We start from the raw sequence: 15,879 nt of genomic DNA on the forward strand, positions 1-15,879 counted from the left end.
GTAAAGGCCTTTACTCTGTTTTTATTTAAAGCTTTGTACCCAGATGGGTTGGGAGAGTTAAAATTTAGAAGGAACCAGCTAGGAACCTATTGCAGTAATCCAAGCCCAAAATGATGAGCTTTGCAGTGGGCATAAAGGCAGGGAAAAAATCTACCAAATGTTTTGAGGGAGACTCTTGGGTAGGGGAATCTACTAAAATACCAACCCAGCAAGCAGAACAAGCACTCACCTGGGTGGGCACTGACTGGATTGCCTCTGCAGTGATCTAGGTAAACTCTTTAACTTTTCTGGACCTCAGCTTCCTTGTTTACAGTGAGCTGAGGATACGGTTTCTAAGTTTGTTCAGGATTCTGTGGTGTTTACTGATCTCTAAGTATCCGTCTGCAAATAGACCACAACATACATGATCTTGCGTAAACATTCCATAATTCACATATTGTCTGTTGCTGGATGCTGCAGCCCACCACTCCTTTTGAAATTTCCAAGTTCAGCAACCAATTTCTCTCAAACATGAAGTAGTTGGTAGCTTACCATTGGCATTTTGCCTTTTCCATGCAGAAAAGACTTTGCATTTCAATTGTAAGACTTCTAAGCGTAATCAAAATATGATTTTTAAAAAAAAAAATCTGAGGTGGAAGTGAGAGCAGATAAACTTTCATCTTGGTTTAAAAGTTATGTTCTGTGATTCTGCGTTGCCGAAGAAAGATAAATGTCATATGTCTTGAGAAGCCGCCAAGAGATATGCCAGCACGTAGCTTCTATAACTATTACATATGCTTCAGTGAAAGCATGTGGAGAATTTAAATGAAACTGCATGCTGCATAAGTAATCCAGCCTCATACCTCAGACTGGTATAGGCAGGGGCAAATGTTGATTGTCATTGCTGCAAGTAGTTTTCAAAGACACATCCAATTTCACATTTATTGAAATCAAAACTTTTCACTGAAAATTTAAATTAACAAATATATACTGAGGGTCTGTTGTGTTCAAAGTTTTAAACAAACAAATTATACTAGGTACTGCATCTGTAGAGATATTTGCTTCCCTGTTTTCATTTAGGTAGGACCCAAAAATGAGTTCATTTGGCATGGAATTCTGCCTTCTAAGTTTGTTTTACAGTAACCAGAAAAAGCTGTAACTTCTTGGTAGTGAGATGAGTGACAATTAAGCATAACTATTCTCTTTTACATTTTAAAAAGCCATTCCAGTTAAATTTTAAAATATTGTTGAGTGGAAAATTTTAAGAGTAATTTTTCAAAAGTAGTTTTTCCATGTATGCCCCTATATGGTAATACTTGCGGTATTGTAATACCAGTAAAGTTCAATTTCAGAAAAGCTTGTGTATGTAGCATATTTTTATGAGTGTTCAAGAGCACTGTTGATACTTTAAGAAACTAAGGACTGGGTAGACTTGACAGATTAAATAGAAGACGAACTGGACTTGCAGATACAAGAGCATGACTAATCCAAAGATGACCTTACATTCACGTGGCAGTCTGAGATCAAAAAAGCATTGTGTAATTTGAGAATGTTCAGTATGAATAAAAGCTATTATAAACCTACTGTGATTATTCAGTGAGATACCTCAGACTAGGTCATTTAGGACCAAGTTTTCCATGTAGCTTTGCCTCTTTATTAACTATATGCTTTAATTTTTTTTACTTCTCTAAATTTCAGTGTCCTCAACTAGAATTTGAAGCTATTAAAACTGTTTATTTTAGAGGTTATTGTGTTGCTCTATGTAAATAGTAGGCATTGTTATTCTGATCATGCTTTTTCGCTAGGCTTATGATGTTTCCCCCTTACATCTTTTTCCAGAGATTTCTTACAGTACCAGGAATAGAAAAGGACAGCCAATGTACATGTTAATGTGGAATGGAATAAGTAATCTGAATAGAGGCAGAAGGGAAAGTGGTATTAGGACAACACAGGAAATAAATCCAAACTTACTTAATAGTTGGCAATGTCTTGATTTTTTTAATGGGTCTTTGGTTTAAAAAAATAAAAGCTGCCTACCCTCTCTGGAATTCATACAATTTGATTACAGATATTACAGTTTCTGATTTCAGATCAACCAGCAAGGATTTATATGCATTTCTTTTGCCTCAGCCTATCGATCCATCTGCCCAGTCATTCGGCTAGCCAGCAAACATTTACTGAGGCCCAGGGAAGTCCAAGCTAAACATTGGCCAACACTGAGATCATAGAAGCAAAACATAGTTACTGTTTTTAAAGAACACAGAGTCTATGAAGGTTAAGTATATACTGCTTTTACCAGGATTTAAGGTGTTAGTATAAAGGACAGGAGATAATATAATCAGATGTTGAATGATTTGGATCCTTTTATAAGGCCAAATTTGTCTCTTTCTTTTGGTTATTTGAAACAGTTGATGGGGAAGAGAGAGGAGTAAACAAAAATTAGTATGATGCGCATATCTGAATCACTCTCATCATCATCTTCACATCCCAGTTAGTGTCTCTGATTTCATGTTGAGCTTACTTGACCACGCTTTGAATAGCGTGCATGCCTTTTCATGACAGGGCTCACACAGAAAATGATAATTTTTTTATGCGAAACCAAGATAAATAAACAAGGCAACGTATACCTTTTGGGATTCTGTGCCCACCCCCTTGTGTGGCATCCAGAAGGTTGGGGAGAAACAGTATCTCTACACACTTGTGATAGGTTTGCAGCACAGCAGTCCGCTATCGGGTACATTACAGTTTGTACACTCTGCACTAGATTATCTCCAGGTTGTGCGTTTTGTGCTGACCCCAGACCTCACTAATTTGATTTTTTCATGAACAATTTAGACATGTTAATTATAGTGACTATATGATACATTTTAGTAATACAATGTGTAGAGTTTAGAGGATTCCAAAGAAAATTATTGAAGTAAAAAGTTATTGTAGGTTGAAGATAGCTTTTTATAATGAAAATAGGCCAGTTCAGGAATTGGAAGTCCTAGGTTTCAGTTCTAACTTGGTCATTTTTGACAAGTCACTTGTCTCTGAACCTCAGTTCCCTTATCTTTAAAATGAGAGTGATTGAACAAGATAAACTTTGTTACCCTTTATCTCTAATATGCCATCATTTTGTACTGCCTATAAATATTTGATTTGGAGTCAACTGCTTTGCACTGAGTGTTTGCTGTATGCTAGACTCTTAGTAAATGGCTTCCTATGCATGCCCCAGGGCCAGCTTCATGGGATCTAAGGTTCCTGCTTAGATGCTAGAGAAACTGGAATCAAAGAAAGATGCTTAATGAAGAAAAAAGAACAGGCATTGAGGAGGGCTTCTAAAAGGAATGAAGGTAGCTAACAGTAATGTAAAGGCCTTCAACATCTTTTAAATGTAGTCAGATGATAGGCTTTGCGATTGAAAATCTTCCAACTAGCTATACACCTCATTTAATTAAAGCTGACAACATGGCAAAGTTAAACTCTTAGGGTTAAGTTTTCCTAACTTTCATTTCTAGAAATACTTATCACAGATATATCAACTATCTGAGCATATATGTAAAAGTCAAATCTTGATTGTCCTACTTGGTGGAAGAAAAGTTAGTGTTAAGAATCCCGTTAGGAACTTTCTGTCTTCAGATAATCTGTCTTCAGATTATCTAAATTCTTTCAGTCTAGCATGTGTTGGTTGGATGAGGCTGCCTAGCTGAAGAGTAGCAAAGAAGACCTGTAGTAATAGATGATCAAGGACTGGCTGCATTATGGTGATAATCATTTGCCTTTATTGTAGACTAAAATGGTAGCATTTGTTCATTCCACAAATATTTTATTATTTAACATTTGTCAGTTATTTTCTAGGAGCTAAAAATTCAAACTTGAGAGGTCCCTGCTATAGTCAGAATCAGACAGACAGATGGACTAACTGACAGGCACGATACAGTGTTAGCAGTCTTAGAAGTGTTTTTAATAAACAGATTAGTAACTGATTTGTTATGTTCAAAGCACATAAATTCACCCTTCCTTACTTCCTATTTTCCATTAGCAAAAAAAAAAAAAATTCATGTACCAGATACATTAAAAAAGGACAAATCTAAATTATGCATTCACATACCAAAAAAATACTTTCTAAGTACATAAAAATTCACCCAATAATACACCATTAAGAAAACATGATGTTTCGGATATATACAGAAGAGGATTCATATGCACATACATATGTATGTATGTGTATAATACACACATAATATACATATGTGTGTGTAATATTTACTTGTACATGTTCAAAAAGGATACTTGAACCTAAAGGGTAAATAAAAATGTTTAAAATAAACAAATCAAGAGGATTTTGTATCAGCACATATGTGTGTTTGTATGTGTGGGGGAGATTTAGGAAGGAAAGAAGGGAGGGAGGAAGGGGTGGAAGAGAAGAAAGGGAAAAAATACTCAGTGATCTTAGAAGGAACCACAGTAGTTAGTAAATTTTACCTTACTTCCCACCTCCCATCTATATCTTTTCTGTATTGAGCTGCAGCTAGTGTATCATTATTCATTTCATCAACTGATATATCATTGGAATTCAGTTGACTACTTACCCAAATCAAACAAAATGAAAAAATAATAATTTTAGTTTAAAAAAATATAAAAATATCCACAGACGTTATAAGTGGTACTTATGTACTCCAACAACCGTGATAAAGAAAACTTGCTGAAAGTCCTTCCAAAGCAGAAAAAAAATTAAAATCTCAGGGAATTTTTTCCTTTACTGGCCAGAAATTCATTCCAAGAAGTACCAGCCTGTCTCATTTCAAAATGCTTCCCTCGCCAAGGAAGCGGAAGCGGTCGTATTCTTTCCCACCAAACTGTGGGCGAATTATAATTATCCTACCTCGTGTGGGACAATGAAGCAGCAAACATCTGCTGTACTGAATCAGAAACCCACGAATGAAGCTGTACCAAACTGTGAATCATACCTGGACTCAGATGAAAGGATTTGTGTTGTGTTTACCTTTTTCTTTATTTTCTTTGCAATTTAAAATATGGATTTGTTAGCTCTGGCTCCATGTTCAAACTGAAGGGAAATACATGGATTCCATTCTTTGACTCCTATTTTAATATTTAAAAATCTCACCTTTAAGGCAAATGGACAGTAATCATTAACAATTTGATTTGTTATCTCCTCACAGTTTCTTTAAAATGATGGTACTGTTAAGAAAATTTAGAAGTGCACAATCTATGAAGCAGGATCCTTTAGTTTTTTCCTTCTGCTATAATGGCAGTAACAGGAGTGGAACATGGCATTTTAAACTTTATTTCCAAGAGAAACAAACTTCAAAACTACTGTTACTTATAATTTTATGTATCATGGTATTTATGGCAGTTCTAAACTGTTTACCTAGAGTTAGGAAAGGAAAATGGAACTTCAATTCTAAGTTTTAGCTGTGAAAACATATATTCGTCTACTTGCTTTTTAAAAAAAATTTCGTGTCTTTTTATTTTTATCTATTAGAGAGCAGAAAGACAAACTCGAATTATGGATTCAGCTCAATATGCAGAATTCTGTGAAAGTCGACAATTAAGTTTCTGTAAGTAAGCATTTAACTTTGCTTCATTATAAGTTTAAGAGATTATGTGTTACAGATATAGTAAAGTATGACACAATCTCTGTTCCTTAGAAATGGGTGAATTTAGTATATGTAACAGAACTGTTACAGGAACAGCCCCTGCATTGTAGGGGTGCCCATAAAAGATTTTACCCCACTCTTACTGTTTTGCAATTAATAGGAGTTTTAAAGGGTGTGAGTAATACACAGAGAGCCATGTTAATTATTCACATTACTTTTAGTTAGAAAAAATCCATTTTTCCTAATATTCCCGTTTTACTTTCTTTCCCAGTGTCTTAGTCATATTCACACTATTATTGCTGATTATACTTGACCCATAATGGACTCGTAGTACAATCATGACATTTAAAAGCCCCTAATATGTATTCATAAATAACAAATTTTTCATTTATTTATGCATACTCATATTACCACAGAGGAACATATCAATAATCTCTTCCATTTTTGTCTGTAACCTCCTGCTGTGGCACGCATTCGGTGTTAGCCAAATTCATTAGTCCATGCTCTTGTAATACTAATAACCACGTGGTAAAATGAGTGCTGTCCCATCACTGCACACAGGCTTACTAAAAGTACACTAAGGCTCATGATAAATAGTGGGCTCAATTGTATAGCAGCACATCCTTACAGCAAGAGTTCAGTAATGACTAAAACTTTCAGGGTAAAGGTCAAAGAGCATGTGTGATGAAAAGTCCAGCTACAAGTCTGACAAAGTAGCACATGACCCCGCTCTGAGGGATTATAGACACAATGGTGTCTTTAAACGAAAAGCTATTATGTGGTCACAATAACAATGTATTTGATTTGGAAAAAGAAAATGAGAGCTTCATTTATAGATCATAAAGTGCAAATAAATGACACATTTCAAATAGTGCCCCATGTAAATGTCAGTAAAATATAGGAAAACATGTTTTGGAAGATTTTTTTCCTAACTAAATATACTTTGCAGTCTGACTAACAATTTGGCATCATACATCTGTGAAGCATTAAGTAAATGACACTTCAGATCATGGCAATTTCAGCAAATGAGAGGTTTTTGTATTGTAATTTTTAGGTTTAAAAATGGCATTCAAGTCTTTTATAAGTATAAATCTGCAGTTTATAAAGTAACATTTAGTGCTATTGAACTATTTTTTTTAAATCATATTTTAAATTTAATTCACTTAAAGGAACAGAAGTGCTATTTGACACTAAAACCATATAGTTATTAAAATTTTCTAATACATCTTTTATTTGAAAAGCAGATTTTTAATAACTCAGTTTTTGTAACAATAATAAACTGTAACAGATAAAAACTGATATTTTCCCTTTGTAAAATAATTATAGTATAAACAGTATATTATGCTTAAATTTTTCTTTAAAGAAGAAAGATTTGGTCATTTAAAAATATTTCTCTAAGCACCTGTAGGTGCTTCATTTTGAAACCTTAGTGGGAAAATCTATTTTGTGTTTGGGAATGCTTAATCCACATGGGTCAGCAAATTCAGAATTGATACCCACGCTGGTCAGAGTGTTAGGCTCATTTCATTCCTCTTCTTCCGATAAATTACCAGGCTGTAGGAATTGTGATCTAGTCATATATCTTCCTAAATAGTTGATAATAGCATTCACTAATTGGGACTTCTGGTGCATTTTAAAATAACAAGTCTATAAGTTTATAGGCTGAGGGTAAGTTGTAGAATCGGGACATTGGTCAAATTCACCAGTCTTTTCTTTTATATTTATATAAGTCAGAGAGTCATTTCCCTCAAAGTCTTTAAAGCTTTAATCTAGTTACAATTTGGTAACCTTTTTGCAATCCTTTTCTTTCAACTTGTTTTATATGTGAATTTTGTAAACAAATATCTCGATTTTCTTTTTAGTCAATCTGAAAGTCTCTTTATTTTAATTGATGAATTTAATTTTAATGTATTCAATTACTTATACATTTGGGTTTATATACACTGTCTTATTTTGTGTTTTAAATTTACTGTGCTTTTTTTTTTTGCTTCTCCTCCTTTTATTCGTTTGATTAGATTGAGTTTTTTCCATTCCATTGTTCCCCAGTCATTTCATATATATTCTATTTATTATTTTAGTTGCTATCCTTAATTTTTTAATATACATCACTGACTTAAAAATTTAAAGTTGATCAATAGTAAACTTTTCTTCTTAGCCGAAGTTTGTTTTTCCCAGGGCTTTGTAAGTGGTTAAAGTTCTCATTTTTGTCTTAAAAATGTCTTTATTCTGCCCTCATATTTCAATGATAGTTTAGTTGGGTAGAAAAATTTTAGGTTAGTAGTTATTTGTTAAAATATGATTTTGTTATCTCTGTTTGTGGTAAGAATTCTGCTGTCTACTTGTTCTATATTTTCTCTGTAGGAGATACTAAGAGAATGAAGATACATTGCCTCCAGGTCCTCTGTTACTTGGGGAAATGAACAGACTGGTGATCAGTAGCTGACCAATAAATATTTATAGAAGGAAAGAAAAAAGGAACCTGTATTCTTAAAGGTCCCAGAGAAAACTATGCCCTCTGAGGAGGACTATTCTCAAATAGTCTTAACCCAGAGAACAGTGGTTTTGAGAAGGTTAAAATAGCAGAAGATTTCTTCAGACTGGAATAAGCATTACACAGGATTCTGAGGGAAGGATCAGGAATGGAAAGACTGGTGAAAAGGGGTGAGGCAGAAATATTGTAATAGTATACAGGGATGAGAGAATGGAAAATTGGGAGAAACTTGAATTTTACTAGTGATCATTGATGAGAAGGATACAAGAATGTATAAGAATTAAGTAACCTTAAATTTCCATATAGAATCATGTCCGAAGTTGTTTTAATTCCAGCACAGGCCAGAAACCCAGATAGTGTCAGAAAGCTAATAATCTTAGGAGATTTTGACCTTTATTCAGGATTCTATTTAAATTGTCAATCAGTTTCCAGGATATATTGAGAAGAGGGGTGAAGGAAAAGGAACTCATTCATTCTGATGCCCCTTCACTTCTCAATGGAAACAATCTATCATGACTAGGGATGTCTGTACCTCTTTTTCTGGAACCAACAATGTCCTAAAAGGTTCTATCTCTGAAGGTATCCTGTTCCAGGTGACAGGAAGAGAATTAACTCAGAGAATCTTTTCTTGTTGCTGAAATAGCAGTAACTCAAGTAAGTTTATGGGACCTCTGTGCATCTTTTTGATGTATAGAAACGTTTAGAGCCTAACCTTCTACTGAAGAAATATCTTTCATCTATTTGTTTGTTCATTCACCCATTTCTTCTAGAAATATTTTTTGTGAGTCTTCTAATGTCAGCACTGTTCTTGGTGCTGGGGATACAGTGGTGGCCACGTGGTCATTGTCCCTACATTTTCAGTACTTAAAATCTAGTGAGAAAGCTACTAATTTCTTTGCTTAGGCAGACAGATCTGATGGAATACTAAGAACTATCCTTACTCTCGCTTTTAAAATAAATTGTTTATTCCCTCTCCCTCATAGTCACAAAATATCTGTTTCTGTGTTCCTAACAATCTGTCAAAGGGAGAAATGAATAAGGTACATTTTATTGATCTTGCCAAATTGCTGTCTGTTAACTTTAACTTCAGAAGTATTCCACAGATGTTAAACAAGTGTTTGTGAGCTATTGCAGCTTACTAGTTAGATGGAATGTGACATGTCAGAGAGCATTTAGAAGATTGGTTACTTTAGGGAGATAGCTTTAAGGGGGATTATCATAATTCTGCCACAGCTGACAACTTTGGATGTGCGTTTCGATAGCAGGACTTAAGGTCTTCTGTGATTTATTTAGAAAAAAACTCTTCTGTATGTGGAATCCATGAAGATTGTATCCATAAGGATCAAAACATCATGCCTTAAGTTACTGTTAAGTGTTTTATAGACCTGCGGGACCAGATTAATCAAAAGAATAATCAGTAGGGTTTTTAAAAGATGATTATGTTATAGACTTGATAAAATCTTCACAATCAATCTTTTCCCTCCAGGTTGCTAGTTAAATTAGTAATATATAATGAAGGCCCTATATCAAGTTAGACTCTGCTTAGCTCTGTGGCAGTTTAGAGATATTTAACGGAGGATTCCATATGTGCTTGGTACTGTTAGGTCTGCAGAGAGACGTGACACATGGTATTTGCCAATAGAGAACTTATAATATGGTTTAGGAAATTATAAGCAAACTCGAAAGGATATCTGATGATATAAGCATTCAATAAATGACTAGAATGGAGTATATCTTTGGCCTGTATGGGTAGGATTCTTATGAATGAAGAGTGATAGGAAGGCATTCCATAGAGGGAAAGGAACAGGGGCAAACACAGAAAAGAGTATACTCAAGGCCACGTGACATTTCAATAGAGAATAATGTAAAGGCAGGTTTGAATCATTCTGGATGGTTTTGAAAGTCAGGCTTAAGAATTTGGACATCCTTTGTAATCAGGAAAATGTAACCGCAGGCTTAGATCAGGCCAGACAGCAGTTTATTCTATTTGATTCTAAATTTATGACTTTTAATGTGTAAGAGATGCATTTTGAGAGGTATTAAAAATACAATTTCTGTATGTTCCTTTTCTTGTAACAGGTTCTTTCTAGCAAGATTTTTTTCCCACAGGAATAAATAAAAAGTTACATCAAGCAAATAACTCTTCTTACTCTTGTTATAACATAAGCTGTGGCCAGTGGTAATTTATAACTGATTCTGACACAGCAGAAGTGCTAAACATTAAGTAATTTAGTATACTATGTTATGTAGCATAAATACAAAATAAAGGACCCAAATGCATAAGGAATTTCTTGGGGCTAGACTAGACGCTAATAAAACTTCAAAAACTTTGTATTTTGTATGTATTATCTTTCATATGCAGTTTTCAAGAGACATATTTTTCACTTTGTGATAGTAATTTGCAGTATTAAAACACTTCAAAAATTAAATGTTCTATACTTGTTTTTTTAATGGCTAGCCAAAAAAGCCTCCAAATTTCGAGACTGGTTGGACTGCAGCAGTATGGAGATAAAACCCAATGTTGTCGCTATGGAAATTTTAGCATATTTAGCATACGAAACTGTGGCACAGGTAAGAATTTTAATCTGTCACATCAAGCCATACATGGCTGCTTTCTCCTTATTTCTATCCATGATCAATTCTTCTTCCACTTGCTGCTCTGCCGGGAATAAAAATAGCCATGAGTTTTCTCCTATGACCATCTTATCATTTTCTAAAACAGTTCAGTTACATTTCTTTGCATTTTCGGCTCTGGTGGATGTAGAGTAAAAGTGACTGTTTCTTGCAACTTTATCGTTACCAAAAATGAAATCCTGCATACTTTTTCTCAACATTGAATTCTAAATATACATGCCCTGTTTAGAGATTACTTTTGAGCTTTGAAAAATACTTTTTTAGATAAGTACAATCTACCGAGTGCTTGCAAAAATCTGAGTCTAGAATCAGTGCCCTCTGGCAGTTTCTCAGAACATGGTCCTTAGACCACAAGTAACATCATCTCCTTGGTTCTTGTTTAAAATATAAATTCCTAGACTGCATCCCAGAGCAGACATATTGATTTAGAATCTCGGGGCTTGAAGCCTAGAAATCTGTGTTTTAAAATGCTGCTTTAGTGATTATGAAATAAAGTTTCCCTAGAAGGTCAGAATATATCATTTCTATCCATTGGTAGGTTCATTTACCTACCAATGAAAGCATACGCTCATGTCCACAATACAGATTTTTAGGCAGACAGTATTATCAATAACATTTAGAATGTATTGCTTTTAGTTTTGCCACTTCAGTGACATGCATAGTTATTTCCAGCTATGTGACTTTATTTTCATTGCTCTGATCTTCTAGTTAGTGGATCTGGCTCTTCTTGTGAGGCAGGACATGGTAGCCAAGGCGGGAGACCCCTTCAGCCATGCCATTTCAGCAACCTTCATTCAGTATCACAACTCTGCTGAGGTGAGTATCAAAAAATCTGACAGACACATCTGTGGATTTTTTAGATTTGTATTTCTATTTGTAGTTCTTTGGGAAAGATTATGTAGGAATTAATGGACTTTAGTCAAAGAATCTTAATACATTCGACATTCAAACAAATATTAATTAAACACTTACTGTGTGCCTGCCCTAATGATCCACTTAATATGATGATTTTTTTCACCTTTCCCCTGCCTTATTTAGCTTTCCTAGCCCTTCAGGGAAAGAAGGGTAGTGGCAGAGCACTTTTCATTTCCGTGGGAGATGAACAGCTGATTTTGGTAATTGAATAACATTGAGCAAAGTTATTTATTTCTTTGTGACTTAAAGATAAGAGGATTATTATTATTCAGATAATAATAATTTTTGGTCTTTTTTGATAATTTTACATTCTAGTTATTGATCCATCTCTAGACATGATTTAAAGAAGCATGGCTCCATTTATCTTCTGTGTTTAGATCGGCCCTGTCATGTGAAGATCACATCTCTTCTGATCCAGTTTATGTTATTGAGATCCCAACCTATGAAGACTATAAAATCTTCTTGCCAACTTTAAGGCTTTGTATAATTTTGGTATCAAAAATACTCTCTGTAATTGGCATGTGCCTAAAAACCATAATGAAATATTATCTATTGAATGAATTTGCTAATATTTGACCTTTTTTACAAACATAAGCAGTTTTATAGAATTCAGTCTAATAACCACAGAGAAGGCAGCATGGAGGTTAGGTTAACATCTGCATGTATATTTGTGAAATGAGCTTTAGATCAAGTTGGGTGAAATATATAACTTGAAAGTAGGTAAGCCCCTTTGAGAATCTGATGAAAACTATGAACCATTTTCCCATTAAACACATTTGCAAATTTTGCATACAATTTCAGAGTGTTCAGAACCCTCTGAAACCATTCTGTGGATCCAAGGGATCGGTAAACCCTGTGAACCCAGAGGTTTAAGTATCTCTGCTCTAGGATACTTTATAAATCTACAAAGATACATGCCTATTTAGCACATTATTACAAGCCAAAAGTTTGACATCTTTTTATGCTCCTTAAAGAATCAGATTAGCTTGGAATCCAAGTAGGAATTAAAATGTTTATGCCTATTAAAATCCATTTTTTTCCTTAGAAAAGGTCATACATCATTATCAGTCAGCATACTTTAAAAGTCCCTAAAGCTTACGGAGTTGATTAAACACTATTTGTTTTCTTTATGTTACAAACCCAAATTATGATGTCAAAGAACACCCTTTAAAATGTCTTCAGTACATTTTCACTTTATGAATATGTGCATAGTATGCTTTTCATTAACATCACACAAATTTGTTGTAACATTTCTAATTGAAGAAATTTACAGCGAACATAACAAGCCTAGTTTTTCCCTTAACATTCAAGGGGTTGCTTGCATGGCTAGGAAAACTCTTCATTTCCCCCCCTTTCTTGGTTCTCCAGGGTGGCCAAGCTGCCCTGGGCAACTTCTCAGCAACCACAGCCGCTGTTCCCAGCTACCCAGCAGTTAAGAAAAATGGCCTATGTGTGCTGAATTTCCTGGGCTCTCTGGGAGGTGGGAGCATGAGTGTCGGAAAGCATCCTGACTAAATGTGTTAGTACAAGCCTCAAGCTTTTTCCTGGCCTGCCAGACACCCCTCCTCCTATGTGACTGGTAGTCAGAATGAACATTCAGTGCGACTGGAAGTCTTCTTGCTCTTTATTACTTCACATAACACAAAGAGAATGGCCACCCTAAGTAAAGTAGGAGCTTTACTCATCAACATTACAAATCAGCAATCGACATCAAGGGCCTGCTTCAAGGACTTTACTAAGATGGGTACAAAGGGGAATTCCGGAGACTGATATGATGTCTTTTGAGGGAGGTAGAACATTCTGTAAAACAAACAAGGAAATAAATGAGCAAGCAAACAGTTTCAGATAGCATATACTAATTTCCAAATCAGTGGCATAGACATTACAATCAACTTCAAAGAGGAAACTGGGTGTTGAAGGAAAGGTAGGACTTTGATGAGATGATAAAAGTGGGGAGAATACTCTAGGCCTCAGAGGCAGCGTAAGTATAATTGTACAAGGAAAAAACTCTTGATTGAAATATTCAAGCAACGGATTCATTGAGGAGGGGTAGTAGAAATTTCGATGAGAAAATTAAGGCCTTAGATGCGTAGTTATTAAGGAAGAGTTGAAGGTTTCTTAGTTAAAGGGCTATAAGTTCAAAAGGGTGGTTTGAGACCCAGCTGGAGATGCTATGCGTAGTGGATTGGAATCAGAACCTCCAGGCGTAGAGTTAATACAAATGCATTTCATTTTAATGATTGCAATTTCTTGAGCACTAATTAAGCTTGGGTTTCTCAGATTAGATTAGCAAATTTAATATTAATTTAACTTTCTACATTTTTTTCTAATATATGCATAAGAAGCAATGATCTTTAGGAGCTGTCTTGGTTTTCCTTAGAACAACTCATGCCAGATTAGCTTTATCTTTCCTATTTGATAATGTTTCCAGGCAAGCAGATCAAAGAAATACTCTTGAAACCAATATCTGAATTTCAGCAAAACATTTTACAAAGTTTAGAGTAATTTTTTAAATACATTACAGAGAACTGTAGGCCAGTAGATGGTATGGTTAATATGGCTGATAGGATGAGGTAGATTAATAATACCATATGTGAAAAAACAGAGACTTTTGTTTGCCTGTAAATTTCTTAGGAGCCAATATTATGATGTTACCGATAAGGCAACTTTGTTCTATTTTAGTATTTAGGCGACATCTTATGGGATGGATGTTGACATAGTGGAGAATGTCTAAAAGGGAGTGATCATGGGGTGAAGGAACCAGGAAATATGTCTCATAATAAGTGGTTGAAGGAACCTGAGGTGTTTGACCTGTAGAAGAGAAAAAGCTGTGAAATATAACAGTCTTCAAGTATTTGAAGTGCTTCTACATGGAAGACAGAACAGACTTACAGTCATAGCCAAAGGATCCAGATAGGCGGGATTTTATGAAGGAAGGAGCTAGATGTGGGAGGAGCTAGAGGTATCTACAGTGACCACAAGGTATTCAGTCTAAAGACAGCTGGTCAGATGTAGAAATGTCTGTATCCGACAAAATCTGCAGAAATTTGAAAGCTGTATCTGAGTAATCCTGATTTTTATCTAAATGATTGATAGATTAAAAAATAAACATATTTAAACCCTTAGGGAGAAGGTGGGGGCATCATTTCTGAGGACTGGATAATAATAAACTGTGTTTTTATATTTGTAAGCGTCAAATAGTATTAAATCCATGAAACATTAAACAAAACTGAATGTTAGTAGAAGTCCTGGTCACTCGATTTCAAAGCCACATTTCTTTGGGCAGTGGTCTTGCATGAAGTCTTACCCAGACTCTCCTGAGAATACACCTCCTCCTACACCAACAGCTCCGCCATCTGGATCACAGCACTCAGGGAAAACCACATCAGGATCCCTAGGGAATGGGAGTGCTGGACAAGACTCAGCTAAAACCAAGCAAAGGAAAAGAAAAAAGGTTAGTGATTTTTTTTTTTTTTTTTTTTTTTTCAGATAAAGAAGATCTGGTTGAGTTCTCTTCAGAGATAGGGAAAATGTTCTGTTTTTCTCATAATTCCAATTTTTAGAAGTAGCCAGTTTATACTTAACCATACTTAATGACTTCTACCAAACTTTAACAGCTTTCTTTTGGACAAAGCAAGATATTGATTTTTTTTACATTTTATTTTAAAATTTTTCAAACATACAAAAAAGTGAAAAGACTTATAGAATGAACATCGTATATCTGCCATCTAGATTCTACAGTTAAAATTTTACTGTATTTACTATATTAACTATATATTTACATTTACTATAGCTATGTATCATATTGTTCCTTTATCCATTCATCATTTTGTCTTTTTGATACAATGCAAAGAAAACTGAAGACATCAGTATGCTTCGTACCTACATGTTTCATTATGTATAATTTATTTAAGGTTCTTTTTTTAAGGTAAAGTTTATAATACAGCGAACCACTCAGTTCTTAGGTATACCATTTAATGAATTTGGACAAATATGTAAACTTCGTTGTTTTCTAAACCCCTCTCAAGATATAAAACATTACCATCAGTTCAGCAAGTTTCTTCATGCCTCCTCCCAGTCAGCTCCTGCCATCATTCTCAGAAAAGCAGCAACTATTCTGATTTATTTCATCATAGATTAGTTTTTTCTGTTCTAGAAGTTGATATAAAGAGAATATAGTATGCATACTCTTTTGTGTGAAATTTTTTCACTCAGTAGGTTTTTTTTCTTTGAAATTTATATTTTCAGTAGGAGTGC

At 34.7% G+C, this 15,879-nt stretch overlaps 1 protein-coding gene across 4 annotated transcripts in view; it reads left to right on the forward strand.

Moving 5' to 3' along the window:
- Nucleotides 1–15,879, forward strand: part of SUPT3H (SPT3 homolog, SAGA and STAGA complex component) — a 421,152-nt gene that overhangs the window by 319,668 nt on the left and 85,605 nt on the right. For all 4 annotated transcript variants that reach the window (XM_025042944.1, XM_015600445.2, XM_025042946.1 and 1 more), the window contains 4 exons: nucleotides 5,468–5,543; nucleotides 10,532–10,644; nucleotides 11,416–11,523; nucleotides 14,909–15,076. In XM_025042944.1, coding sequence (XP_024898712.1) covers nucleotides 5,468–5,543; nucleotides 10,532–10,644; nucleotides 11,416–11,523; nucleotides 14,909–15,076 — 465 coding nt within the window. The remainder of the gene's footprint in view (nucleotides 1–5,467; nucleotides 5,544–10,531; nucleotides 10,645–11,415; nucleotides 11,524–14,908; nucleotides 15,077–15,879) is intronic.

This window comes from Pteropus alecto, unplaced genomic scaffold (assembly GCF_000325575.1).
Source record: "Pteropus alecto unplaced genomic scaffold, ASM32557v1 scaffold7, whole genome shotgun sequence".
Taxonomy (NCBI): Eukaryota; Metazoa; Chordata; class Mammalia; order Chiroptera; family Pteropodidae; genus Pteropus; species Pteropus alecto.